The sequence below is a fragment of the Cavia porcellus genome, unplaced genomic scaffold (assembly GCF_034190915.1).
Source record: "Cavia porcellus strain 051 isolate PalLab524CR breed Dunkin Hartley unplaced genomic scaffold, mCavPor4.1 scaffold_20, whole genome shotgun sequence".
Taxonomy (NCBI): domain Eukaryota; kingdom Metazoa; phylum Chordata; class Mammalia; order Rodentia; family Caviidae; genus Cavia; species Cavia porcellus.
The window spans coordinates 65,434,109-65,459,766 of NW_026947503.1; the positions used below are offsets into that span (position 1 = coordinate 65,434,109).

Consider the following 25,658-nt stretch of genomic DNA (forward strand, 5'->3'; position numbering starts at 1 on the left):
GGTAGCATATACAGTGTGGATACACTGAAGTACAGGTTGATGATTCATGGCCTGGGCTGAAAGGAACAGGCAGCACAAAATCTCACCATGCTACTATTGCATTGTTTACTTCTTAAAATTTCTGTGTAATATTTCTGAACCTCAGTAGGCCAACAGTTACTGGCCATGATGCTATGGTTTATTTAGATCTGTGGGGTTCCCCGATTCTCACACATGTACAGGTGTGTGAAGATGACTGGGTGATGGGGGAGCTCATCGGTGGGCTTAGTGGAATCATCCTCTGGTGAGTTCAGCACCTGAATAAGCTGTAGGTGGGATCTGGTTAGAAGAGGCGGGTCACGGAGATATAACCTGGAAGGTCAGGAGTCCCTTGCTGCGTCCTTGCCACCATGATGCAAGCAGCTTGTCCTCCACCAGGCCCTTCTGCCACACTGTTTCTGCCTTAGAGTCAGCAGCCGTGGACTGAAACCATGAGCAAAACAAACTTCTCTTTTGTTAAATTGTGGGTGTCGGGCATTGTGTGTCAGCAAAGAGGAAATGACTGAGACGTGTGGAGGCCTGAACTATGGCCACCGAGGGGCAGCTCTATTTGTAACAGAGGTCGTCTCTGAGACGCACCTTGCTCTGTGTACTGTCTGCTGTAGACGACTCAGGGAGACCCCTGGAAAGCAGCCCTGGGGACATGCCATGTGGCTAGGAGGATGGTGTTTATGGAGACCCGGGTGGCTTTCAGAACTGTAGTGTTACAGAGGCACCAACTTCCGGTGGTGTGCAAAAGGCATCACCTCTGTGTAAGCTTCATCCTGATTGTGCTCCATGGGAGCTGGCTGTGCACACTTTTGTCATGCTGATCCTATGTCTGTGATCATCAGAAGGCTCCTCCTTGTGTAACTGCTGTAAACACAGGGACGAGTAATTCTTGGCAGGTGGTGGGACTGTGGGTCTCCACTTGGAGCTGGCCTCACTGTGCCGCTGGGGCTCTGGGCCACCCCTGGGAGCATTCTTGGCGGTGAATTGTCACAGATTGCAGGGCAAAGCGAGCTGTCATGGCGTGTGCACACACTTTACCCAAGCAGCAGAATGCTTGTACTCATCTTCAGCAGCAGAAACCTGCGTTAGGTTGGTTGTGGGACTGGCCCCGTTTGCATGTATGAGGGTTTCCCAGTTTGTGACACTCACCCACGTCCCGCTGCGATTTTTCTTGCTGTTTGGTTCCCTCATGCTGGGCTTGTGCTCCCCAGTAGCCAGGATTCCAGGCATCAGCCACCACCCCAGCTGCTCTTGCTTTTTTTACATTTTATTTTTCTGAGTTTTATTATATTAAGCAATGTATACTTAGTGGGAAAATCAAATATCAATAAAAGATTAAAGTCTTAATATGTGGTGAGTGTTTAGAATAAACATCAGCGTTTTTTGGCGTCAACTGTTGACCCTCTGACAAAAGCTAGAAAGTAAGAGCAGAAAGAGGTTCCTGTGTGAGCCACATGAAAACACAAACACTCCTGCTTTGTTTTCCTGTCTGTTCTTGACATCGCTCACACATAGTTGCTGTGTAACTGTCAACAGCATCTACTCTGTCTTTCATTTTGTTGTAAAATATGACCACTGAGGATTCACTGTCAATTCGCTTCTTTTGGTACTGGGACTTGAACTCAGGACCTTGTGCTTCCAGGCAGGTGCTAGCCCTGAGCTATATCCCCAGTGCTCACTGTTAATTTGTTTGTTTTTTTGTTTTGGTGTTTTTGAGACAGTTTCCCTATGTAGTCCAGGCTTACCTTGAACTATGTAGCACAGGCTGGCCTTGGACTCACAGGATCCTCCTGCCTCTGCCTTCCAAGTGCTGGGATTACAGGCGAGCACCACCACGCCCAGCTGCTCTGTCAATCCTATCATCATGGTGTAATGTGGACAGGATCAGTACAGTGTCTTTCTTCACATACGAGAAGCCAGTGTTATGTTTCTGAAGTCCAGAGATTTTACTACACATTTCTCTATTGTGAATTTGCTGCCTGTTTTGGAGAATCTCACATTGTTCTTTGGAATAGCTCCTATGCTGGTCAGCTGGTGTTCTTTTGTACATGTAATTTGCAAATGTAGCATAGATGGGAAACTAGTGAACCAGTTATTGAATATGACACTTGTGTTACTTTTGGAAACAAGTGCAACAAGTTTTTCATAACAGTCCTCATGTTTTCAGATGGTGCATACATTGCTTGACAGTCTGAGACAAAGCTTTCTGAGAATGAATGAGTAGCAGCTAACCTGTTAGAGTATTTCCTTTGTGCTGGGTCTTTTTGTCATCAAAAGATAGGCAATTTTGAAGAAAACCAAATCTTTTAAGTGTCATCATTGTTTAAAAACTGCAAGACCACATCTGCCACCTTCTATAAACCCTTTAGATTCTGATGATGGGAATGATAAAGTCCTGTGTGAAGCTCTGAGCTCCGGGTATGAGGAGTCGTGGTGAATACACATTCTGAGTGCTGCTGTGGTGTGCGTAGGATGTCTGTCTTCTGTTTTGTTATTAGTGTGTTTCACACCATCTTGTAGCATGTTGTTGATTTAAAACAATTCCAACTTTGACTCGCAGCATTGGCATTTGATCCAAAGGTTTCAGCCCTGGCAAGAACCTGTGACATTTTCTCACCTAGTAGAAGGTGGGGTTGTTCAGGTATTTGTGACCATGTTGTAACCAAATATTCATTTCCATTAGTGTTTCCTTCCTCCTCTGAATCAGGGTCTTCAGTCTGGACTTCTCTGTCTTCTCTTGCTAACTTCTTTGGCTTGCAATCTCCATGTCGTCGTCATTGGTAGCTGACTTAACTGACACATTGTCACCCTCCTCCCACAGGTGGGAAAGCAGAGTACTGAACTGGGCCAATTCTGATCCAAGGGCTGCTCAGGAGCGCATTGGGCGAGTGCAGACAGGTGGAGCCCAGGGTGCACCAGGCAGGCTGGCCGGCTGTGTCGCCTGGCTGTGTGGCATCTTCAGAGCTACTGCCCGCCTGGGCCCCATTACAGCATGCTCCTTGCCCCGCCTCCTAACCCTTTCTTAAGTCACAGTTGAGGTCCTTCTTTATTACTGAAATATACCTTCGTAGATCACCCTTCCCCTCTGTATTCACTTTATATTTCAGGTACATAGAATTCATCTCGTGAAAAATCGCTCTTGTCTGAAATAGCTCCTGTGATTCCCCCTCACTGCTGTGAGGTTTTTTCTTTCCATGAGTGTCTGCATGACATGTGAGGTTGCTGGGGTGTAACAGGCTGAACAGTGGGCTGGACGCTGAGAGGCCGAGGTTCTGGTTTTGGAGGTGACACCCGAAAGCCTGGATTGCCTGTTTCCTGATCCCTCTGCCAGTTCATTCCTACTTATTTAAATGAGGTTGTGCTAGCTCACTTCCAGGAGGGGCGCCGTGGTAACAACCATGAGCAAACTTGTGTGATGTTAAACCCTAAGTGACAGCCCACTGATGTACAGAGGACATCTGTATTTCTAGGCTCTATGTGTCTATTATATAAAATAATTTACTGTGTTGTTTGGGAAATCACAGCATGTAGAGAATTCTGCACACTTCCTAGTATTGTGTATTTGCTTATAGATTTGTGTGGGTATCCACACAAAAACATGTGTACACATGAACACACATAGGCACAGTGAGGGGAATTCTAAAAAGGAGACTTAACTGGGGCTACAGCCTGCTCATCTGGGAGGAACTGGGAATCCAGCCTCTCCCCATAGTACTGTTTTCTCTCATTTTTATGCCCCAGACTTTCCTCAGACTTTCCACACATTTTCCCCTCTGCCAAAGAGGACTTAGGAGAACCTCTTTCCCTTTGTTTCTCAGAACATTTTGTTTGTATGTTTTACTTGACACTTCCATTGGCCTTACACGTGGGTAGGGCTCGAGAGCAGTGTACCTGGAAAGCTAGAACCCATCAGGCACCCTCAGCACCCGGGGTGGGTGGTGCAGCTGGCATCCGGACCCAGAGCTTGCAGGGTCTTGTGAAGGATGGTCCCTCCCATGTGCTCATCTCTGCATCCCACAGGGTGTTATGTAGTACTAGGAGTGGGGGTGCTAGACCCCAAAGATCTGGTAACATTGACCCCCAGGGAGAAGCACTGAGCCAACAAACTAGGACTGCACACCAGAGGTCCTCCAGGTTCTACCAGAGTGTGCAGCAGCCTGATGATAGACGGCAGTGTGGTGACAGGGCAGACAGCTGCCCACTGGCCTCTAGTGAGGATGAGGACTTCCTCCATCTGGCTGCCCACGGTGGTAGAACACAGTCATGTGTGGCTGAGGTGACTGAGGACTGCAAGGCTCCACAGAGTGGGCTTTTAATTAATCCTCGTGTAAATGACCACAGGGGACTGCTGACTCCCAGACTGATGGGGCTGGGTCTGCATGCGTTGTGCTGGGTGTCCAGGGTCCAGGAGACTGGGGACACTGACCCCCAGGGGATGTCCTACTCCTGCCCAGAGAAGGCCAGCTGGACTATGAGGAGGTGGCAGTGATGCATGGACAGGCAGGGGTGAGGAAGACACATGGAAATTGTAGCATCTGCCCCCAGAAATGGCATTAGCTTCTCAGTGCTGCCCTGAAACAGGGTTTGGGTTGTGATGCCTCTTTGCTTTTGTCTCTGCAGGCTCCTTCATGATGGTGAACGGGTCAGGATGGCCTGAGGGGCAGCGAGCGCACCTGTTGCTCCCTCAGCTGAAGGAAAACGACACCCACTGCATTGATTTCCACTACTTTGTATCCAGCAAGAGCAATTCTGCTCCTGGGTCCCTCAATGTGTACGTGAAGGTCAACAATGGGGCCCTGGGGAGCCCCATCTGGAACCTGTCTGGGGCCCCGACTGGGAGATGGAACCGCGCGGAGCTGGCCATCAGCACCTTCTGGCCTAACTTCTACCAGGTATGGGCTTCCTTTCCTTTTTGGGTTTTGAAGCATCTTCTCACTTCTAAAGATATGAATTGTTTCTGTAATGCATAGAGAACATCTAAGGTGTTGTTTTCCCTTTGTGGTAACACCTGTTGGTATTTCTCACAGCCTGTACAGTGAGCCAAACTCGACTCACACTTACCAAGCCCGACGTGCAGGTGTTAAGGACAGGGCTGTAACTGGAGTGGGGCTGGTGGTGCTCTCGGCCAGGGCTTTGTGCCTTCTGTGCTCAGTAGGCTAAGTGACCGGGGACAGCTCTCTAGGGTGGGAAAAGCCATCTCTGCCCTGGATTCGACTCTAAGGGGCCCAGCCAGGAAGTGAGCCCTCCAGCGGGTCCCTGACCAGGTCCTTGTTACAGAGGGGCAGCCATGTGTCCTGTCCTGGTATTTTGAGGAGCCTTGAGACCCTCTTTTCCCATGTTGAGTGAGTGTCCTTTAAAGTAGCTGCAGACAGAGGCCCAGGGGTAGCAGGGTTGGGATACAGAAGCAATCTGAGGTCACATCTCTCTGTTAGGGACACTCACAGCACAGCACCTTGTGGGACCAGAGGTAGGACTTGGGTGGCAGTGGCACTGGGGGGTTTTTTCTTTAACCCACGGTCTGTTTTGCAGATAGGTTGGTCCTGAGGATGCAGTTGGTTTTCAGCTGCGAAGGCATCTACAGCAACCTGTAGAATCTTAGGGTTCTCTTTCGTACTCCGTTGGCTCCCCTGGGGGGTCAGCTGGAACTCGTGTGTGAGGTCACCCCTGTGTGCTATGAGGTGCTCGGCTGGAACCGGGATGGAGATCCGGTCTCTGGGGAGCAGCTCATCTTGGGGAGATAAACAGCACGAACTCATCCTCTCTGCCTGCTTGGTGTTGGTCATGTGGAACCACCAGACCTGGGCCCTCCCCTCCCCCTCCAGCAGTGTCGGGGAATAAAGGGCTGGAAAGTGCTCACTTCATTTATGTTTGCATCCCTGCATCTTCAAACATCTCTGCCATTTAGTGAGTGCTATATAAACATTTCTTGGGTGGAAGCGAAGAGGTAGTTAGTATACATATAAATTATTAAATCCTCTTTAGAGTATACTTGGACAATAAATTTTAAGAACATTAAAAATTTACATACATCTAAATTAAGCAATCTATTATTAGCCTTGTAGCCTGCAAAAATAATGAAGAGTGATTGCAAATAATTAACTACAAGAATATTCATAGCAGCTTATTTATCCTAACAAAAAAGTCAGACACAGTATTATTTCCACCAATAGAGGATTTAATTTATGGTACCTCAGTACAGAAATTCACTTTGCAATCATTAAGGATAATGTTATGAAAGAACATTTGATGATAGATTTTAGCTTATGTTAATAGGTGGACAAAACCAGGTAAAAGCAATACTACCTAAGTTCCATTCTTAAATTTAAAATTTATGTAACACAGACCAAAGTGTATTCTGAAATAAATACATGCAAAGTGATACCTGTTCAGGTAGTGGAATAATAGGGGTTTTTTTTTGTTTTGTTTAGTTTTGTTTTCTTTATGCCAACCCCATCCAATCAGCCCCAAGCCCATGCTCATGGCGCCCCGGTTTGTGAGGTTAGGAAGCCCTGAAAAGGCAGTGACTGCCCGAGCTTTGCCCTTTACCGGCTGGGGACAGCAGTGCCCTGGCATCGTTAGCACCCTGGCGGACAGGGCCCCCGCGTAGGAGGTACAGTGCCAATGACACGGGAGAGATGTCAGCGGGGAAACCTGCCCAGCGCTGGGCCGTGGCTGTGAGCCTCCTGGGTGATGTTTCCCTGCTGAGATGAGAGGAACAGACTGAGAACAAAGGCAGTGTAAAAAGAAACCACTTCCAGAACTTTCCTACAAGGTCACCTCGCTGGACATAAAAGGCCAGGGCTGCCGGTGCTGCAGAACAGCTTCTGAGGGGGCTGTGGCAGGGCCGACCTGGCAGGCCTGGCTTGGGAGGGGACAGCTAGCTCCAGGTGTGCCTAGCCTGTAGGTCATGCAGGGCTGCGTGAGTGTCACGGCTGTGTCTGTGAGGAGCCCTGTCCGGCCTGAGCTGTGAATCTGGCATATGGCCGCGACAGTTCTAATGTCAAGATGCTGACATTTCTTCTGGTCTCATGCATGTGTGGAGTGACATTCTCTTCTCTGAACGTGGTGCATGAGTGGCAATGCCCATTCTTAGGATGCAGGGCCGCCTTTGCTGGGCCCCAGGGCTGCAGACAGCATAGTGGGACCTGGATATCTAAAGGGGTGATGCTGCTGAGAGCCCAGCAGGGTACTGGGAGTCGACAGTACCTCTGCATTACAGCAAAGCCTGCAGTATCCACGATGGAGACTGAAAAACTTAGGTTGAGACTTACAAATACTTGAAATATTCATCTATTAAAATACACTCAAACAGTACCTTATTCGTGTAGTGTACTATCACATTTGTAGTTGGGGCTTTCATTGCTGTTGGTTTATGGGTTTGTGTGGACCTGGGATTGAACCCGGGACCTGGCCATGCTGACTGTATGTTCTTTCTGCCAGCTGTGGCCCTGACCTGCCCGTCGTGTTTCGATGTAAGGCAAAGTGGGTGCATGAATGGTTTTAAAAACATTTCATGTTATAATTCTGTAACGCGTGGCCTCCTAGTGCAGTTGCAGGACACTCACATAGGTTGGACAGAATTGGGTTTGAGTATTAGCCCTTCTCTCTCAAAGCCTGGACAGCTGCTACCCACTTTCTGAGCCTCCTTTCCTCGATGATGGCCTACATGCAGAGACCGCACAGGGTGGAGGCGAAAGGAAAATGCATTCCACACATGAGCCAGCGTGAAGCTTGGTGGGAGACAGCCCGAGTGCTGCCCAGGTTCGCTTTGTGGACCATCAGGAAGGTGGCAGAGGGCTGTGGGACCCAAGGGCAAGTCTCTCTGGGCAACACTGGGGAAATGGAGGCATCTCGGTTCCCTTCTGGAAGAATGTACAGAACCACGGTACCCTGACATCACTGGTGAGGTTTCCTGATCGTGCTGGGCTCACCCTTCCAGAGACAGCATGGGACTCACTCAGGACTGACCGGCTCGCAGCTTCCTCCTTCCTGTTCCCTCCTGGGCCTCTGTCCAGAGCGTCCATCGCTCACACAGAGCCTGTGGTCAGAATCTGCTCTGTGAGTTGCCATGCTGAGGGCAGAGCTGTCACTCACATGGGACAGCAGTGCCCAGGTGACATTGTCAACCATCCTCCGTCTTTCTGGGCACCGCTAGTTATATAACAAGCGAAGCCTGTACATGGGCAGCCTTCCTGGCTCTTGATGGTAGAATACTATTCTGCAGGTACCAGTCACAGAGCTCACCTGGAATGCTGCTTAGTGGCAGGTTAATTATGGTTCCTGGAAACATCAGGTGTCAAGTATTTAGTGATTAACACCAATTTAATTCCTTAAATAAAGGCTGTCCAAATAGCTGCTCCTTAGCACCGCCCCCTGGGGCTCCGTGATGGTGGGAAGTGCAGCCCCCACCTGCCTTGGGCACCTACTTCCTTGGATTTAGGGATCAGCTTCCTGCCATTTCAAGAAGAGAATTTTCCTTTTCTTCTTGCTTTATTGCACTGGTAAAAAACAAAACAAAACAAAACAAAACAAACAAAAAAAAACCTCAGTTCCTGGCTTTGATTTTGCTTCTTGCCCTCCTCTCCTTGTCCCAGCATATTCCAGAGGCCCCTGAAGCACACATGCACCAGTCAACGTTGTGGGTTCTTTCTGACCACACATATGTGCACAGAAGCCTCAAACCTGACTTGCGAAGCTCTTGCAGGACAGCGATTCTGGCTTAGCGTAGGCTGGGAGACGTGGCTCAGGGGTCATGAATGGGAAGCGTGGCTTTGTAAAGAGAATCACCTGAAAGCACGGCATCACCACTGAAAGACACCGCCGCTATCAGGTGTGATGGTGCACATCTGTAACCCCAGCACTTGGGAAGCAGAAGTAGGATGATCACCGAGAGTTCAAGACCAGCATGCACTACATAGCAAGACCCTGTCCCAAATATAAAAATGCAGGAGGGGGAGGAATGAACAGATGAAAAATGTAGGATTAAACAGACCATGCCGGGGACATTTATTAACAGCATGAAGGCTGAAATGAGGAGATGGCACCACCTTGACCGGCCTGTGAGCTAGGAGTGTGAGCCTTGAGCCACTGGGATTCTTTGAGATCCACTATGCCTGCAGAGACCATGGAGGCTTTGCAAGCATTGATTTCAGGGTTACCAATACATTTTAGAAAGTCAGCAAATTCAAACTTATGAATAATGAGAAAAATTATATTTTCTGTTAATAGTTTTTCAAGGCAGTGTAAAACTGAATACTGGGTTGGGGGAAAACTATTCAGCATAAGGATGTTTCTGTGATTCTCTCAGACTGGTCCACAACTTTTTGAATAATTACAGGGTAAGTCAGACCAGAAGGAGACAGAATTTTTCCTTAAAATATTTTTGTTTCAGTGGTAGAAAGCAAATAAAAATATTTGTCTCCGGTGTAGCTAATCCCAGAAAGAATGATATGGAATGAATCTAAAGGCCCAATTTTATTATTAAAGCATTACTGGCTTTTATAGGGCTTTTTTTTTTCTTTTCATAGGAGATTTCATTTCTGAATGAGTTGGATTTTTATTGTATTTTGTGTACCATTTTGGGCCACATTGAGTAATAAGCTTATTAAGGTGAGCATATCAATGACAAGCTTGTTTTTTGTCGTGATAAACTGCATGTATGTATTGTTTAAAAACGGGATAATAATCTCACCAGCTGAAATGGGCAGGTCCAGTGGGACCCCTAACCTAACCGAGAGCAAGTGAGGCAGGCTTTGTCACTTTGGTTGCTGGGGCCTGCGGCTCCCAAGCGGAGTGCCAAGCAAGTTGTGTTGGCTGTGACAAAATATGGCTCCTGTCATGTGCTTTCGTGTTAAGCAGAGTAATGACAGTGTGTTGGGAAGCCAAGCAGGAAAGTCTCTCAGAACAGAAGGCTCCACAGTAAATATTTGGGGCCTCGCAGGCCAGCCGGCCATGGCGGTAAGTAGTCAGTTGTGCTGTTGCCTGGAAGGGCCCAGGCCAGGCTGTCGTGGAGGAGGAATGTGGCTGTGTTCCAGTGCAGCTTTACTCTCAGATGCAGAAATGTGAATTTTCTTCGGTCCTCATGTTTCACAAAATGTCATTATTCTCCTCACTTTCTCTCACCACGGCCAAGCTGGCCCCTAGCTTGGGAGCCATACACACGAGGAGCACCCAGGTTTGGCCGGGAGCGGTAGTTTGCCAGCTCTGGAAATGTATGTTGTGAAAGCTGTGCTCCTCAGCCTCCTTGCATCTGCATTCTAGGTCAGATGCCTCAGTACTTTGGCTCTTACTTAAACCTGGGATGAAAGCTTAGAACTTAAGAACATACACATTACAGGAACGTGTGAATGCCGGTGGGTTCCTGCTTGAGTTTCTGTGGTAGTTAAGCTTCCTGTGTCAACTTGATTGGCTTGGGGGCTGCCTAGGGCCGGGTGGCGCACACTGCTGGGGTGTCTGGGTGGGTGTGGAGGCCTGCATTGGGGTCTGTTCCTGAGCCTTGCCCCTTCCTCTCTGGTGCCTTCCCCTCATCTGCTCCCGGTGGCTGTGGACCAAGCAGCTCTGCTCCACCACACCCTTGGAGCAGCTGACGGTGGACTGACTCTCCTGAAACCAGGAAGCAAATTAAACCTCTTCTCTTTAAATTGGGGTATTGAGTTTTTCGTATCCATATTGAGAAAGCTAACATAGTTTACACACGATAAATATATATAGTATATTCTGTGTCTGTAGTGTCTTGTACTTGGTAGCGAAGGCAGTTTGGTGACCTGAAGAGTCCAAACTGGGAGGTAATTCAGCTGGGATCTTATTCTGACCTGTGTAACCTTAGAAAAATTACTTAGCCTTCCCAAGCAGCCCAATCAGCCCCCCAGGGGAATGAATGGAGCCCACCTCATATTGATCAGCTGTGAAAACTAGGCAGTATACACAAGAGACACCTAGGACACAGATTACCTTTACAATGATATACTCTTAAAAGAGAAAAAAAAAAATCCCTGCCAGTTGCCTAAAGAAACCCAAACCTCTAACACAGACTTGCACTCTATTCTGGTAGGTCTAATAAAATCAGGCATGGCCACATCCAGATCAGTGTCCTGCCTGTCTGTGTCCTGGTTCCACTGGTGCTGCCACCCCGTCCGTTTTCGTTTGCTCTGACCTCAGCCTTTCCTGGACCGGATGGTGGCATTTCCGGACCCTGCTGTACTCCCATGGGGCTCTGCCTGTGTCTGTCACACCCCAGCACAGCACTTGCCTTGCGGTGCAGCGGTCCCTCCTGGACAGAGAGAGAGCAAAGCAGTCTGCTTTTGCTTTGGAAGCTTTCCTGGTCAGGGCTCTGGGTAGAGAGGAGTAGAATGGAAACCTCGCCGAGGGTAGGAGGCCACTGCCAGGCTTCTTACTGCGTTCTGGAATCTCTTTCTCAGAAACCTGTTAAGACGGCCTCATTTGCTGTGAAATTCCTTCAACCCTCGTATTTGTTAGAAGCAGCAGAGTGAGTTTTTATGGGGCGGGGATTTAAAATAAAGTTATCAGGCTGCTAGTCAGCCTTGGCATTTTGTGTCTTCACTCAGTCAAAACCGTGCGTGGTTTCTCTTGTCTGAGAAACCCGAAGTGTAAGTGAATTACAGAGTGGAGTGCAAGATCAGTGGCAGAGGTGGGTCTGCTGCAGATGGGACTGGACCAGAGCTGGAGTTGAGTTCCCCAGTCTGGGCTACAGTTTGCAATTCTTCTGCCTTAGCTTCCTACACTGTTGGGATTACAAGTGTGTGTTACCACACCTGACTCTCATGTGTAGGTGGATCTTTCTTGGTGTCTGTGCCCTATAAGCTGAGTCTTTTGTAACCTGGTCATGGCAGACATTTATAGCTATAGGTCCTGATTCTCCACTTTGTGACCATAGACATGCCTACCCCGGGCCCTTGAACATGCCCTGGAGCCAGTGTTACCCTCTTTACACCATGAGTTCCTTGACATCCTCTAGCTGTCAGCTGCAGGAGAGGTCCTCTTGGTGTGTGCTCTTCTGGTGCCTGGTCATTCCCTCCCATCCCTTATTCTTTATTCATGTAGATCCCAGGACCTTGCATAGTTCAGCCTGGCCAGGAAATCACCATTGGAACTGCTGGGTCAAAGAATCTAAATTTTAGCATTCTGAGGGCTAGAAAAAGATCTCAATGTGTGTTTGGGACATAAATTTCATGTACAATAAAAAAAATAATGCATTGTCATTTTCATGAGATGATTTGCTTAAGGCTTGTCCGCTCTTCGGAGCTTAAGTTCTGTGATCTCAAGGCCCTGGATGCTTCAGTCCTCTCCCCAGCCCCTCGTGAGGTCCAGATGTCTGTGCCACTCCGGGCACCCGCATCCAGACTCCAAGGACTGGGTGCTTTAGAGCCAGTGAAGCTGCTTCTGGGCAGTGGGTGCTGGGCAGGAAGCAGTGGCGCCTGGAGGCTGTGTTTATCGCGATGCTTGGTGAACGTGTGACAGAACGTGGGAATAATGCACATCCTTCTTCATTTTGCAGGTGGTTTTTGAAGTGATCACCTCTGGACACCACGGCTACCTTGCTATTGATGAAGTGAAGGTGCTGGGCCACCCATGCAGTAAGTTCTCTCTGCTTTGAAAAGCGCGGTGCTTTGCTGGGGACAGGTTTACATCACAGACTGGGAGAAGGGGCTGGAACCCGGGCTGTGGTCCTCCTACCAGGGGCTCCGTGAGTCTCCAGGCGGTGCTTTGCTAGCCCAGAAGTCCACGTGGGCACTTCCTGTGCAGATGCAGAGGCCGAATGTGTCTCTGGGAACTTTTACAATGAAAAGCAGGAGCAGAGATAAAGGAATTCCTTGCTGTGCTCTCTGCAGAGCCTGCCACCATGTCGCCTAGCTTTGGACAGGAGTACAGCCTTCAGCCACGGGAATCTGTGTATTCATTCCTGGGTCAGACCCCTTTCTGCACTGTTCCTTAGTTTTGTCAGATAGTTTTTAAAAAGTGTGCAGCACAGGTTTGGAATTTGTCTGGTCACCTCAGGATGCCCCGCTCCTGTTCCTCCGCCTTTACAAACGAGTGCTTTCTAATGGTATCATCAATGATAAAGATACACGTTTTTGAAACCACCTAATGTGAATGGAACAGCTGTCACCATTCTGCAAGCAGATCAAATGGTGCAGGTGACAGCCCTGATTCCCCCAGCCCAGTGGCCAGCATGGCGATGGGCTGGTCCTACGCCTCTCTCTACAACGTCCAGTCCAGCTTCTGGTGGTTGCTGCTTTCAGCAGGAAAAGACTTTAGCAAATGACAGTTAGGTCACAATGGAATCCCAGAAACACAGACAGTGAGCAGGCCCCAAACCTGCAGCTGTGTGGGCTGCCAGGGGCACAGCCAGGGCGAAGACCCAGTGCTGGGCCTGTGACCCTAAGAATGGTACCCCAGTCCCAGGACATCCTCCAGTGTCCCTGGTCCTCTGCATTCTTGAGCTTTGTTGTGAAGCCCAGATGGGGTAGGCAGGTGGGCTGGCTCGGCCAGATCCCGTCCCTCCTGGCAGTCTCCGCAGGATCCAGGAAATCAGCTGTGGCTTTTTCACTCTGTTTGAGGGTCTCAAAGTCAGGGTGTGGCTTTTATGCTCTGCCCTGGAGCAGGCAGGTCCTGGGTGTTTACCAAGATGCTGCCAAGCTGACATCAAACCTACAGACGCCTGCACGCCCTGTTTCTTGTAGAGGTGACTTTGTATACAAGCCCATCAGTGAATGCTGATGAGTGGGGTCCAGCTGCAGACACACATGTGCATGGCCACCCCTTGGTGGCCCGGGAAGATGGGTCACAGGTCCCAAAGCCTGGTGCGCACTTACAGCATGGCCTGGCATTTGGGGGGAGGCGATGCGCACCCTCCCCTCGTACCGTCTCCAGCTGACTGGAGTGTGACAGCTGGTGGTGGGAAGGGGCAGGGCACGCATGTGTATTCAGGGCAGGGGCCCTTCGTGAATCGCAGATGTGGGACCCACACATAGGCAGTGCCAAACACTTTGAGGTTTCCCCTCCACTTAGAACTGCATTTTCTAGATTTGGTCAACCCGTGGGATCCCATCGTAGAAACACACTCCGTTTTATTCTTCTGTAAGCAGTCAGTGCCCGAGCTGCATAGCCTGCTGCCGTGTGCCAGCGCCTCAGTAGGGTTTGTCCGCTCTTCAAGCGGTGGTGCAGGGTGGAGCGAGATACACCTGCAGTTTTATTAGGTGTTGCCACAGCGCTAGGAAGAGGGCCCACACCAGATTGTGTCTCTACCTGCCGTGCGTGAAGTTTGATTTCCCCTGTATCCTTGCCCGGAATTGGTACTGTCAGGCTTTAAATTCTTGGCCATGGGGCCCACAGCAGCCTGCTTTATTTTTAGCATCCCCTTTAGAGAAACTGGCCTTAAGAAAACTGGCTAATTCCTACAGAACTGCCAGACAGCCGACCCGCATCATGAAGGGATGGTTATAGCTGCAGATTAGGAGTCTAGCCCGCTCTCCTCCTTATCATGCAGGTTTGAATAGATCACAAGAAGACTCCCCGTGTTAGTTACAAAGCAGGCCTGTGTGGCTGCCACCCACAGGGCATCGTGACCCAGCTGTCCCACTCCTTCCAGGGTTCGCCTTCTGAGTCTCTGATGTCTTCATCCAAGCTCTGGACCTCACCATGTGGGCTGCATAATATACATCCGTCACCACGGACTTCAGCACTTAGGCAAACGTGACCCGTTGCATGTCACGCTCGCCTCTTCTTCAGTGTCTGCAAGATCAGGGAGTTCAAGACAGATTTCTTCATCGTCTTCTTTTTTTTTTTTTTTTTTTCATGAAAAGGCAGGAAAATGAATAATGTTGGACCTAATTGAAACAACAGGCAGGTTTAGGAAGAAGAGTATAATTACCTGAGTTGGAGTTCAGCCAGATCCTCAGAGTCATAGCTCCAGGCCTGAAAAAGTGCTTCAGGGTCTTCTAGCACAGATGGATGTCGCTGGCCCCTGGTGTCCCATGCAGAAGGAGGCGCATAGACAACCTCTCTGCAAGATGGACGTCCTGGGCCCGGGGCACAGTTGTGCGGCTGCACCCACATTGTTTTCTGAGTTCCTCTCTGCCCCCCCTTACCTGTGGTCCACGTAGGAAGTCTTGAGGCGCAGGCCCTGCCATTCTACTGGATTTCAGGCTTTGTACAGAAATTAGGACATAAGAACCTAACGCTAACCCTTCTCTCAGTGCATTCTGGAAACATACCTGCTGGGTTTTTCTGTGGTCCTGGGAACCAGCTTCCCAGGGCCTTAGGAGCAGTGTTTACGGGCCTCCTTGGGAGAGTGCTCTGCTAATACCTAATTGGCTTTGGGAGTGCTGCTCTTAGCAGGCCCAGAATTGCAAAACAGCCTCTGTACCCAGGTGATGTGTGCTACAGTGGTACTCTGAACTGTAAGCTTTAAGTGGTTTTGATGACAGCCCTTCTGTAGTTATCTCTCCCTGCATCTCTTTAAGTTTATGGGGAAAGCATACCAAAAAAGACTTTTTAAGGATTAAGACATGAGTTTGATCTTAAAATGGGAAACTTTACAGGTAATAATATACAAGATGTCCTGTGAGAATTTCTAAATAATAATCAATTATTTGTGAAATTTTGACACTCATTAAATTTAGATCGCAGAGAGACATAAATATTTCATATCTAAGACTGAGCTTTCCAGATGGATGCAGAGTTGTTGGGTCTCATTTAGTTCATGATAAAGGCTCATGTTCCAATTCTTACAGGTTTACGAGTAGACATAATAACATTTCTTAATAGTAGCTGTTTTCAAACAAGTATGCAGGTGCTCATAAAATTGATTTTAATATAGTGACAGCAAAATGCAGATCAGCCTGAGACGTGGAGATGACTGTGCTGAGTCAGCAGCCCTCTGCCTTAAAACCACTTTTAGTAAACAAAGGTAATTTGCTTCAATAGTTCTGGTAGAGAACCTGAAGAAGCATTGTCTCAGCTTTCTGACGTCACCTTCTATTCGTAAATGCATCATGAGCTGCACCTGTGTGGAGGTTTCTAGGATTATGCTGATCCATTTTCTTCTCTCTCACAGTCCACAAAGAATATGGGGTCCTGAGACAGGATGCCCGGATCAGCAGGTGATCCTTATGGTACAGATCAGTGGCTGGATTTGCACTCACAGGGCTGTGTGACCGCTGGAGCAGTCGGTTTAGAAGCCTGGCATCTCTTCCCCCTCAGACAGCCCTTCCTCCTGCGTAGCCCCAGGCAGCCCTGCGTTCCATTCCGGTGGACCTGATCATTCTCATTTAAACCTGGCCTCTATGTGTCTGGCTCCTTTCACTTAGTGTTCGTTTCAGGCTTGGTCTGTGGGGTAGCGTGGTCAGGGCTTCGTGGCTGTCTGACACAGTAATGGTCATTGTGTGGGCACACCACAGCACCAGGGATTCGGTGGTCACGAGCTAATGGGAATTCAGGTTGTTTCTGCCTTCGAGAAGCAATACTGGGACATCTCAGGTTCTGAGAGGACATTTACCTTCAGTCCTCATGAGTACAGACTTAGGTGTGGCATTGCTGGTCGCCTGGGATCACTGGTGAGCAGTGTGAGGGATGGTGACGTATTTTCCAGATTGGCAGTGAATGCACGCTGCACAGAGCCGCAAGGAAGGTTTCCACTGCTCCCGTCCTTACCTGCACTAGGTCTGTTCTGTCGTAGCCTTCTCAGAGCTTGTAACTCCGGGGTTCCGATTTCCCAGTGTCTTCCGCCGTGCTTGTTGGTCATCTGCATCTCTACTGGGAGGAACATCTGCTTACATTCATTCCCTGTTAGCAGCAGAATGTCCATCTTTTTTGTTACTCAGTTCTAATAATTTTTTTAAGCTGAACACCAGTCCCATGTGAGACACATGGTTGGAAAATATCTCCCACCAGTGGCCGGATGTTTCATTTTCTTGGTGGCGTCCTTCTCACAGCCTTTCCAGTTTTAGATTTCGATGAAGTCCAGTTTTCTGCATGCCTTTTGCCATCTGTGTTACCAGCACCCTTTCTCAGTCCTCCTGCACTCCCCATTCCATTCTCCATTCCCGTCCCATGTGAGAAAGATCTGTCTCCCACTTCTATTACCTAGCCCTTATTTTGCCTTTTACTTATACTTGAGCTTTCACGTATAAGAAAAACCAGGCTATATGTAAGCCTGCGAGTCTGGTTTATCTCACTTAACACCATGGGCTCCGGGGGCATCCGTTTTCCTACAGGTGGCTCGGGTTTAACCTTCTTTATGGCAGAGCAGGGCTCCACTGAAGTCTTTAGCCATTCACCTGTCAGCGGACATCCAGGAAACCTCGTTCTTACCAGGGGTCTGTGAGGTGTAGGAACAGGCACACTCTTGTCCTTTGTGCCTGTGGTGATTTGGTGATTCCAGCCCCATCTGTCCACAGACTCCTGTCTTCCCGGTTAGCTGGCTGCCCAAGAGTACAAGGGTTCACTTGGTTTATATGCAGTGGATTTGAGTGTCTGTCCTTCTGCTGTTTCTCGCCACTGTTTCGGTTCCTAAAACTTGCTGGTGACCTTTGAAGGCAGGGTCTGTGAAGCCTTTGACTCTCTTTGGTTCCTTCAGTATTGATCTGACAATATTGAGCCCCTTGTGTGTCCACCTGAATTTGGGGGCTAGCCTGTTCATTTCAGCCAGGTTCTATCAGCTGGGAAGTCCATAGTGATTATAAATGAACTTGTGTTTTAATTTCATTCTCCACTGTTCATTGTTAGTGTATAGAAACCCGAATTATCTCTGTAAATTGATCTCTCATCCTGTGAGATCTTGCTTTACTTGTTTATTAACTCTTTTTTCCAGGAGCCTCAAACATTTTATAAAGAAATCATAGTGTCTTTTTTTTTCTTCTCAATGCTATAGATTATTGAACCTGCACCTTTGCACTGAGCTACATCACCATTCCTTGTTGTTTTTGTTTTGTTTGGTTTGTTGTTTTACCTTGAGATAAGCCTATTAAGTTCCTAAGTTGTCTTGATTGACTTGAACTTGGGATCACCCTGCCTCAGCCTCTCAGCATGCTAGGTTACAAGTGTGTGTCACCGTGGCTGGCCCTAAAATCATGCCTCCTCTGAGTATTAAGGTTTCTGTTTTCCCAGTAGGGGACCTTTTGTTGTCTTTCTGAGTTGCCATGGCTACCACCTACAGTTCAGCGTTAATTAGAAGTAGAAACAGCGGACGTCCTTGATTCTCTCTTTGCATGTATCAGTCCTTGACTTCTGAAGTCTAAGAATTATTCAGAATCCCTATTATTTTGCTGCCAATTGAAAAACAATAATGTAATGAAAAAGATACATGGCCTTTCTAAACCCATGTGCTGTGCATACTGGGTAAATTAAAAACTAAAATCCAAAACTATTCTGTATTACTGCCTTGAGAATATGGAAGAAGCCAGCAGTTTCCTCAAACCTTTAGGAAATTCTAAACTTGCCACTTGCATCTCAGGATCAAAATTATTCTAACTTTTAAAACAAAATTAAGTTTTTACTCATGAATTTATTCGTACAGTCAAACATTGCTTACCTATTTCCAAACTTAGACTCCATGAAGGTTATTAAACAGCGCAAATAGATAGGAAAGGCAGTGACAAAACCTGCGTTAGCATTCTTTTTGGAGTTAGGTTTCTTTGAACACAGTCATAACCTGGACCTCCATGGAGCTGGAGTTCTCAGAATTAATATTTCCTTTCAGAGGTCTAGGACCTGAATACAAAGAGTTCTCCAAAGGAAAATCATAGTTGTTTGAGCTACACTCAACTTCTCAAAGTTATTTATAGTTACTGCCTGACTGACTTTTCTCCAATAAGAATGTTAAAGTCATTTTTTCACTTCAGTAGCTGGCCGTTAACATCTGTTCTTTCAAGTAAGTAAAAAATACTTCTGACCTGAAACATGTGATCAAAGTTCCCTGCTTCAGTCACAAGAGTTTCTGGTCCTTTTGCAAAGTTAAATCTCATTTGGATGGTGCAGACAGCACTCCTAATAACGTTTTTCTCATCGGCTAAATTCCAGGATTGGAAGGGTTAAGGACATAAGGACTTAGGACCTGCTACCTCAGCACATTGGAAGAGGTGTGGATGTTAGCTGTTTGTTATGATTAACACAAGTAGACCAGCCCTAGTGTGGAAATTCAAAATCTGAAGTATCCCAAAACTCCAAAACTCTAAAACTGACCTCACAAGTAGAAATCTCACTCCTGACTTGAGATTATGTTCACTAGACACACCAAAATCATTACTGAAAATCACCCTCAGGCTACGTTTGTGAAAACATACATGGTTTGCGTGTTTAGTTTTGGGACCCATCTCCAAGATTTCTCATTATATCTACGCAAATTTTCCAAATTCTGAAAAAAATGGAAATCCAGACATATTTTGGTTCCAGCCATTTCTGCTGAGGGATGCTTGGCGCTGCTGCTGTGACTGTGGGTCACTGTTGCTGCTGTTGCTGTTTTGGCTGCTGGAGATTAGACCTTGGGCAGGTCCTCTCCGCCCCAGGCCAATCTGTATTATTTTTAGATGCTCTACCTCCATAGCCCTGCTAGAAACGGTAAGCCTAAGTAGGTGCGCTGATTGATTTCTTAGATGGGAGAATTAAAGTTGTGTCCGTGTTCAAGTTTTAAAAATGCAGAGTCCTTTGTTCCCCAGGTTAGGGTGGGCCGTACTGGGCTCTTCTAGGGCAGCTTCCAGCCTCTGACCAGAGAGAAACACTCCCTGTTTGTTCTTGGAGGTGGGCCTGCTTCCAGTCCACTTCAACCTGTGCCGTTGCATTCAAATGTAAATCGGAATAGAAAGGCATTGGAACCCACTCCTCTCTTATCCCCTTTGGTTTGTACTTTGATCTTGCAAATTACTCTTCTCTGATTTTGTCCCTGGTGTCTGCATGCCAGCTTTGAAGAATCGATAATAATGGAAGCATCTACACAAAGATTTGCATCTTGGTCAATAATAATTCTTGGCTTTGGGATCAAAGGGTGGTTTGAGATCAATTAATACACCAAAACTTCTTTCTTTGTTAAAAGCCGCAGAACTTGGCAGAGATGAGAGAATGGAAGAGTTGGGCCAACACCTGTTTGTTATTCATGGAAGATACTTAGTGTGTGGAGCTCCTGCAGGCTCCAGCAGGAAGCTGGCAGCGCATTTTGAAAGGGTATCCAGGAGACAAATGGGCCTATAAATTTGGGGGAGAGACGTTTCTTTCTGAAAATAAGATAGATTGGAATTTCTTATTCTAGAGGTGCTCTACCTGGAGTTACAATTAAAGTAGTTTGGCAAGGGTTGGACCTTCTAACTCAGCATGGGATCTGAACTTTTCTGGCTGCGAGCTCTTTTCCTTGGGCTCTCTTCCAGTTTCCAGTGACAGGTCAGTTATTTTAAACAGGGAGGAACGATTTTTGAGGACTAAGTACCAAGCACACAGAAAGCTTCACCAGCCTCCTTTATTTAATCTATGCCTCCCTTATTAAATAGCTACTTTTAAAAAGCCTATCTTACAAATAAAAAAAGTTGTGCTAGGGCTGAGGTGTAGGAACTTTTTTGGATGGATTAGGAGGTAGCAAAAAACATGAACATGCTGAAATCCAAATTATGAAATAATGTGATTAAGCTGCTTCCACTCCTGTCGATTAAAAATGGTTCTGGGATTTACAGCTGCAGGCATCAAGGCAGAATCCAGGCATCTTCAAACTTTGGAAAATTATATAAGCCTTGATGCTTATTGAAAAAACTTGTGCCTGCTACTGGCAGAACGTTTGGCTTTCAAGTTCTTGGAAAACCCTGGTCAGGGAAATAAAATTCCCAGCTCTCTTGTCTTATTCCCCCTGGTGGATGAGTTAATATCTCCCATTAAGGCCAGTTATCTTTCACTTGAAATGCACAATTCACTTATGAAAGTATTTATGCTTAAGAGCCTTTTCTGTTTTCATCTGGTCTCTGATAAGATTGTAGCGTGTCCAAAAGATGAAAAGTATAAAACAAAAGAGGCCTTTATTCTGAGAACGCAGAGAGAGAAAACAAAAACTCCCAACCGCTGGAGTCTGGCTTTTCTCTGGCGGAATGTGGAGTGGGGGCATATAAGTAGCCTAGGTTTTAAGGTGGTGCCCTAGGGGCGTTAGAGATGCACAGGTATCTCATTGGCATTCGTTTTGTGCCAAGGGCAAATTCCTAGGAGTGGGGAAGATAGGGCCACAGGTAAATTCCTAGGGGTGGGGGAGATGGAGCCCCTTAGTTCTGCCTCCAGGGCTTTTCCAGCTACAGTGTCCGGCCTGGGCCAAAATCCTTTCACTCCTGTCTTATGATTATTATTATTATTATTATTAGGAAAAGGGGTGGAGATTTCTTTTTTTTTAATTGTTTCCTGCTGGAAAGGGGTGCTGTACTGGGGTTTAGGGAAGTCGATGGGATGACAGTTGATGCCCAGGTAGAAGCTGGTGTCAGGTGTTTTAGCAAGGACAACTTTATCATTGGTGAATGCCCGTATGTTAGACTGGAAAAAAAAAAAAAAACAGGGTATTATGAGGAGGCATGGTACTATCATATTTAAGGGCCCAGGTGAGGTAGAAGGGAAGGTGCCTTTGATTTAGACATGTCAGTCTCCATTTGAGGTATGCCTTTGCTGTCTTAGCCAGGATTTTTTTTTTTTTTTTCCTGGCAGCCTCTTTCCCAAAGGAGCCTGTTTCCTCAGCTAAAGGTAATTGTTGAGCCCCAGGGACAGGCTCTCCCAACACATGCAGACACACACAAGTCCCTTAGATCTTTAGACTCAGTGTACAGTATACAGTGTACAAGCACACGCAGTCAGGAAGCTACATGGGGGCTCAGGTGGTCCTAAGACAGAAGTGGCATCTTTCATTCTGTCAGGCCCCTTTATTCACAGTGACAGTAAACAAAAGAAGGCCGGATGTTATCCAATCGTATCATTGACCCTCATAGTGAAAATCATACCCTGGTGACAGCATTAGCGGATGGCAGTGCTGAACAAGGTCTCCCATGTCCTCTCTTTGGTTCAGAGACCCGTGGCTTCAGTACCTGGGCACGCCATGGGTGAGCAGACGGTAGCCAGCCAGCGGGAAGCCTGACTGCTGATGATAGAGTGTGTGAGCCTCACTAGCTGCTCCAGATAGGTCAGAAGCGAGTCATATTTTTGAAGGGCTGGGCAAAGAAGAGGTGTTCGTACCCTGCTGTCAGAAATGGACGTCGTTAGATGCTCTGAGAAAACAGTGCCTCAAAAATCTTTCAAGCTGTGCATTTTTGTGATACTGATCCAATGCATAAAAATGTAAGGAAAACTAAAAAGCACATACATGAGGACTTCACTGTGGACACTTTTACCTGGGCATTAGGAGGTGCAGAGGGAAGAAACCCAGGCGTTGCAGAGTTGGAGAACGTCGCAGATGATACCGGAGCTTCTCTGTTCCCTTTGGGGCTGCTAATTCCTTCCCAGAGAGGCTATCATGTGCATTTTAGAATGCTTCGCATCGTCTGTGGCCCCTGCTCTCTAGATTCCAGTGGTACCATCACCGCCACACCTGCTGTAACAGCCAGAAATAAAATGAAGAGTCCAGAAATGCCTACACGAGTCAAAAGGTGCACCCTAGAAATAAATTCCGTCTTAGTGTTTCTTATTAAAATATTTTCTAAATGTGAAAGACATTTCTGTTATAAATTACAAATGTCAGGAGGAAGAATTAAAGCTGTCTAAACTTCCTTGAATATCTTTGGAGACATTAGTGACGCTGGAAGGAGGAATATAAAAATGCAGCATAGATATGTGTTTCTCAGGAGGTTATTTTAGATCTCTACTCGGACACGGTGGCACACACCTGTAATCCCAGCTCTCAGGAGGCTGAGGGAGGAGGATCACTGTAAGTTCAAGGACAGCCTGGGCTTGCTAGAGAGTTCAGGGCAGGCACTGGAGGGGCAGTAGCTACATTAGAAGAGTTATTTTCATCTCACAGATGGGAGGCGCAAGCCCCAAAGCCAGACGGCCACATCGTGAGGGCCCAAGGACATCCTAGCATAATGCAGGTGGGAGGAGGTGGCAAATCTGAACAGGGAGCCATTCAGGATCGGGCTTACCCCCTTGTAGCTAACTTTGTTGAGACCTCAGGACCCAAGAATGGCCTTAATCCCTTCAGAGGCCAAGGACCTCATTGCTACCTTGGAGACCAAGCTTCCGGTGGAGGGACCCTGGAGGGCACCCTCAAACTGTGCCTGAGCCCTAGCAGCCCTAACCTCCCTGGAAGAAAGACTGCACACACAGGACCCGAGGCCCAGGAGACAGGAGAGGGGCAGCTGCCAGAAAGCATGCAGGCCAATCCAGCCTCTGCTCTCACGCAAGGATGCAGAAGTGGGCTGTGGTCCACACTGTAGGAAGCCCGAAGTTTCTCCCTAGGTGTTGGGGAAGGAAACTTCTTCTTAGGGTCAGCAATGCCAGCATGCAAGCCAGCTGACAAAAGCAAACACAGTGAGCTAGGTTAGGTAGAATGCTGCGGGAGGCCTTGGTGCTAAAAGCTGCAAGTAAAACTTCAGGAGAGACATGATCTGACCCGGAACAGGAAACAGAAAAGAGCAAGCGTGGGAGGGCAGTGCAGCCTGCAGAGGTCCGGAGCGCAGGGCTCGAGTCCTATCTTGGTGTTTATCCCTGCAGCAAAGCAGAGCTGAATGATGCCGCTCGTGGCGTGTCGCGGTCCCCACAGAAGACAGGAAGCAAGCAAGTGTCCTGGGAGCTTCCTTGTGTCCCACAGTGCTGGGAATGAATCCTTTGCAGCACTCCGTTTTCCACTTGGGCTAGGAAATACTAATTGCTGACAAAATGCACAAGACATCGTGCCCAGACTAAGAAGAGGTGAAGAGCCCAAGATGCCGAAGGGTGCAGGCGTCTGATCACCATCAGCAGCGGACCATGGTCTTCCCCTGAAATCCATATCTGTAGTCACTTTATTTCTGATCCTAGGTACCAGTGTGACTGCTCTTATTTATAAAATGAATCATTTCATTAAGTTTGGCAACTCTGTACACAAATGCAGTGAGGATAATAATGGATCTCTTAAACCTTTTAAGTTTGCTTTTTTAGAAACTTAAGGAATCTCAAATTGGATGTTTAAAAACTTGGCTTAACTTTAGGAAGCCACACCAAGGACTTACCACCAGCCTGTACCTGCAGTGTCTGTCAGTTGGGTGATTTCTTTTTTTGTTTTTCTTTTCTTTTTTTTTTTTTTGAGGTCCCCCAGATACACCGAGGACCCCCGGCCTGTTAGGAAGTGACTTTTCTCTTTCACCTGTAGTGCAGGTGTCAGGCCCTCTTTCCAGGAGAAGTTTGTAACCATTGACTGAATAACGTTGGCCTTGTTCCTTCCAGCTCGTCCTTCTTGGCTGTGACAGTCTACTCAAAACTGTGAAGATACAAGTAATGTTTCCAATATGTCCTGCTACAAATGGGACATAATAGAATTATACTGCCAGGAAAAATGAGAATGCTCAGTAGTATCGCTGCTTAGAATTTTACAAGTTTGGGCAGGGAGTAAAGGAATGTTTTATTTCTCTTTCTAAAACTATAATCATACCTAAGGAGTTACGATTTATAATCAGTTTAAGAGTAAAAAGAGCAACAGGTCCCTTGAGCTCTGGAAATAGAATATTAATTAACCAGAACTGTTCCATGACCATTCTTCACCAGTTTGTTGGATCTCATTTAATTAACTCTGTGTCTGCTTGTTCTTGGCTGGGTGGTTTCATGGTCTCAGCAGCTTTTCACGAGAGTTCTGGAAACCCTTGCTCAGAACGGCAGCACTGTCAACTCCAGAGCAGCTGGCTGAGCACTTCCTGCCCCGCCTGGGTGGGCGCCCGCCTCCCAGCAGTTTTTGAAGATGAAGATCTCTGCCTTAGAACTGATCACAAGAACTTGAAGCAACTCATCCTCATCAGGCAGTAACAGGAGATGACCATCAAGATCTGCCAAGAGTTTGTTATCAAAATAATGCAGCATGACAACAACATACTTGTTGATGTACAACATTTTCAGTGACCACTGGAATTAAGATAACACAATACAGTTGTTTACTCAGCCAGAGGACTGCAAGGATGTTGGGAAATTTCTACAAATTTTATGAAATTCTTGAAATACCTTTTTAATAACATTAAGCCACTCAGCTTCTAATTTGATAATGCCTCTCGTGCAGGTCAACACAGCAAATGCTATATATGTAATTATTATTTTTAACTTGCCTCTGTTAAAAAGTTAAACCTTTTGAGATTTTTCCAAGGACCCAATGAGAGATCTCAAAATCAGCTTAAAATCAATATTAGTTTAGTACTTGTTTTTAAGAAGACAGAATTTCAGAAGAAATCAAAAAAGTTTGAACATTTGATTCAATAAGATTATGGGTTGTTGTGAAACAATAGTTATTTAATAAAAGTGATAATAATAAAGTAACTATAAAAGGTACTATAAGTCAGAGAATAATAACCCCTTGCCTTTTCAAAGTGAGACTGAGTTCCCTTCACAGGAACTTAGTCTGATAAGATAATGTCTGAATCTATGTCTTCTACAGGTGGTAATTTTAAGGTACAGAACCCCAATTTTTAAATTTTTAAGAATAATTC

The 25,658-nt window shown here is 47.0% G+C and overlaps 1 protein-coding gene across 12 annotated transcripts in view; it reads left to right on the forward strand.

Moving 5' to 3' along the window:
• Ptprm (protein tyrosine phosphatase receptor type M) overlaps positions 1–25,658 on the forward strand; it is a 619,038-nt gene that overhangs the window by 243,619 nt on the left and 349,761 nt on the right. For all 12 annotated transcript variants that reach the window (XM_063232111.1, XM_063232116.1, XM_063232118.1 and 9 more), the window contains exons 3-4: positions 4,651–4,922; positions 12,545–12,623. In XM_063232111.1, the coding sequence (XP_063088181.1) occupies positions 4,651–4,922; positions 12,545–12,623 (351 nt within the window). The remainder of the gene's footprint in view (positions 1–4,650; positions 4,923–12,544; positions 12,624–25,658) is intronic.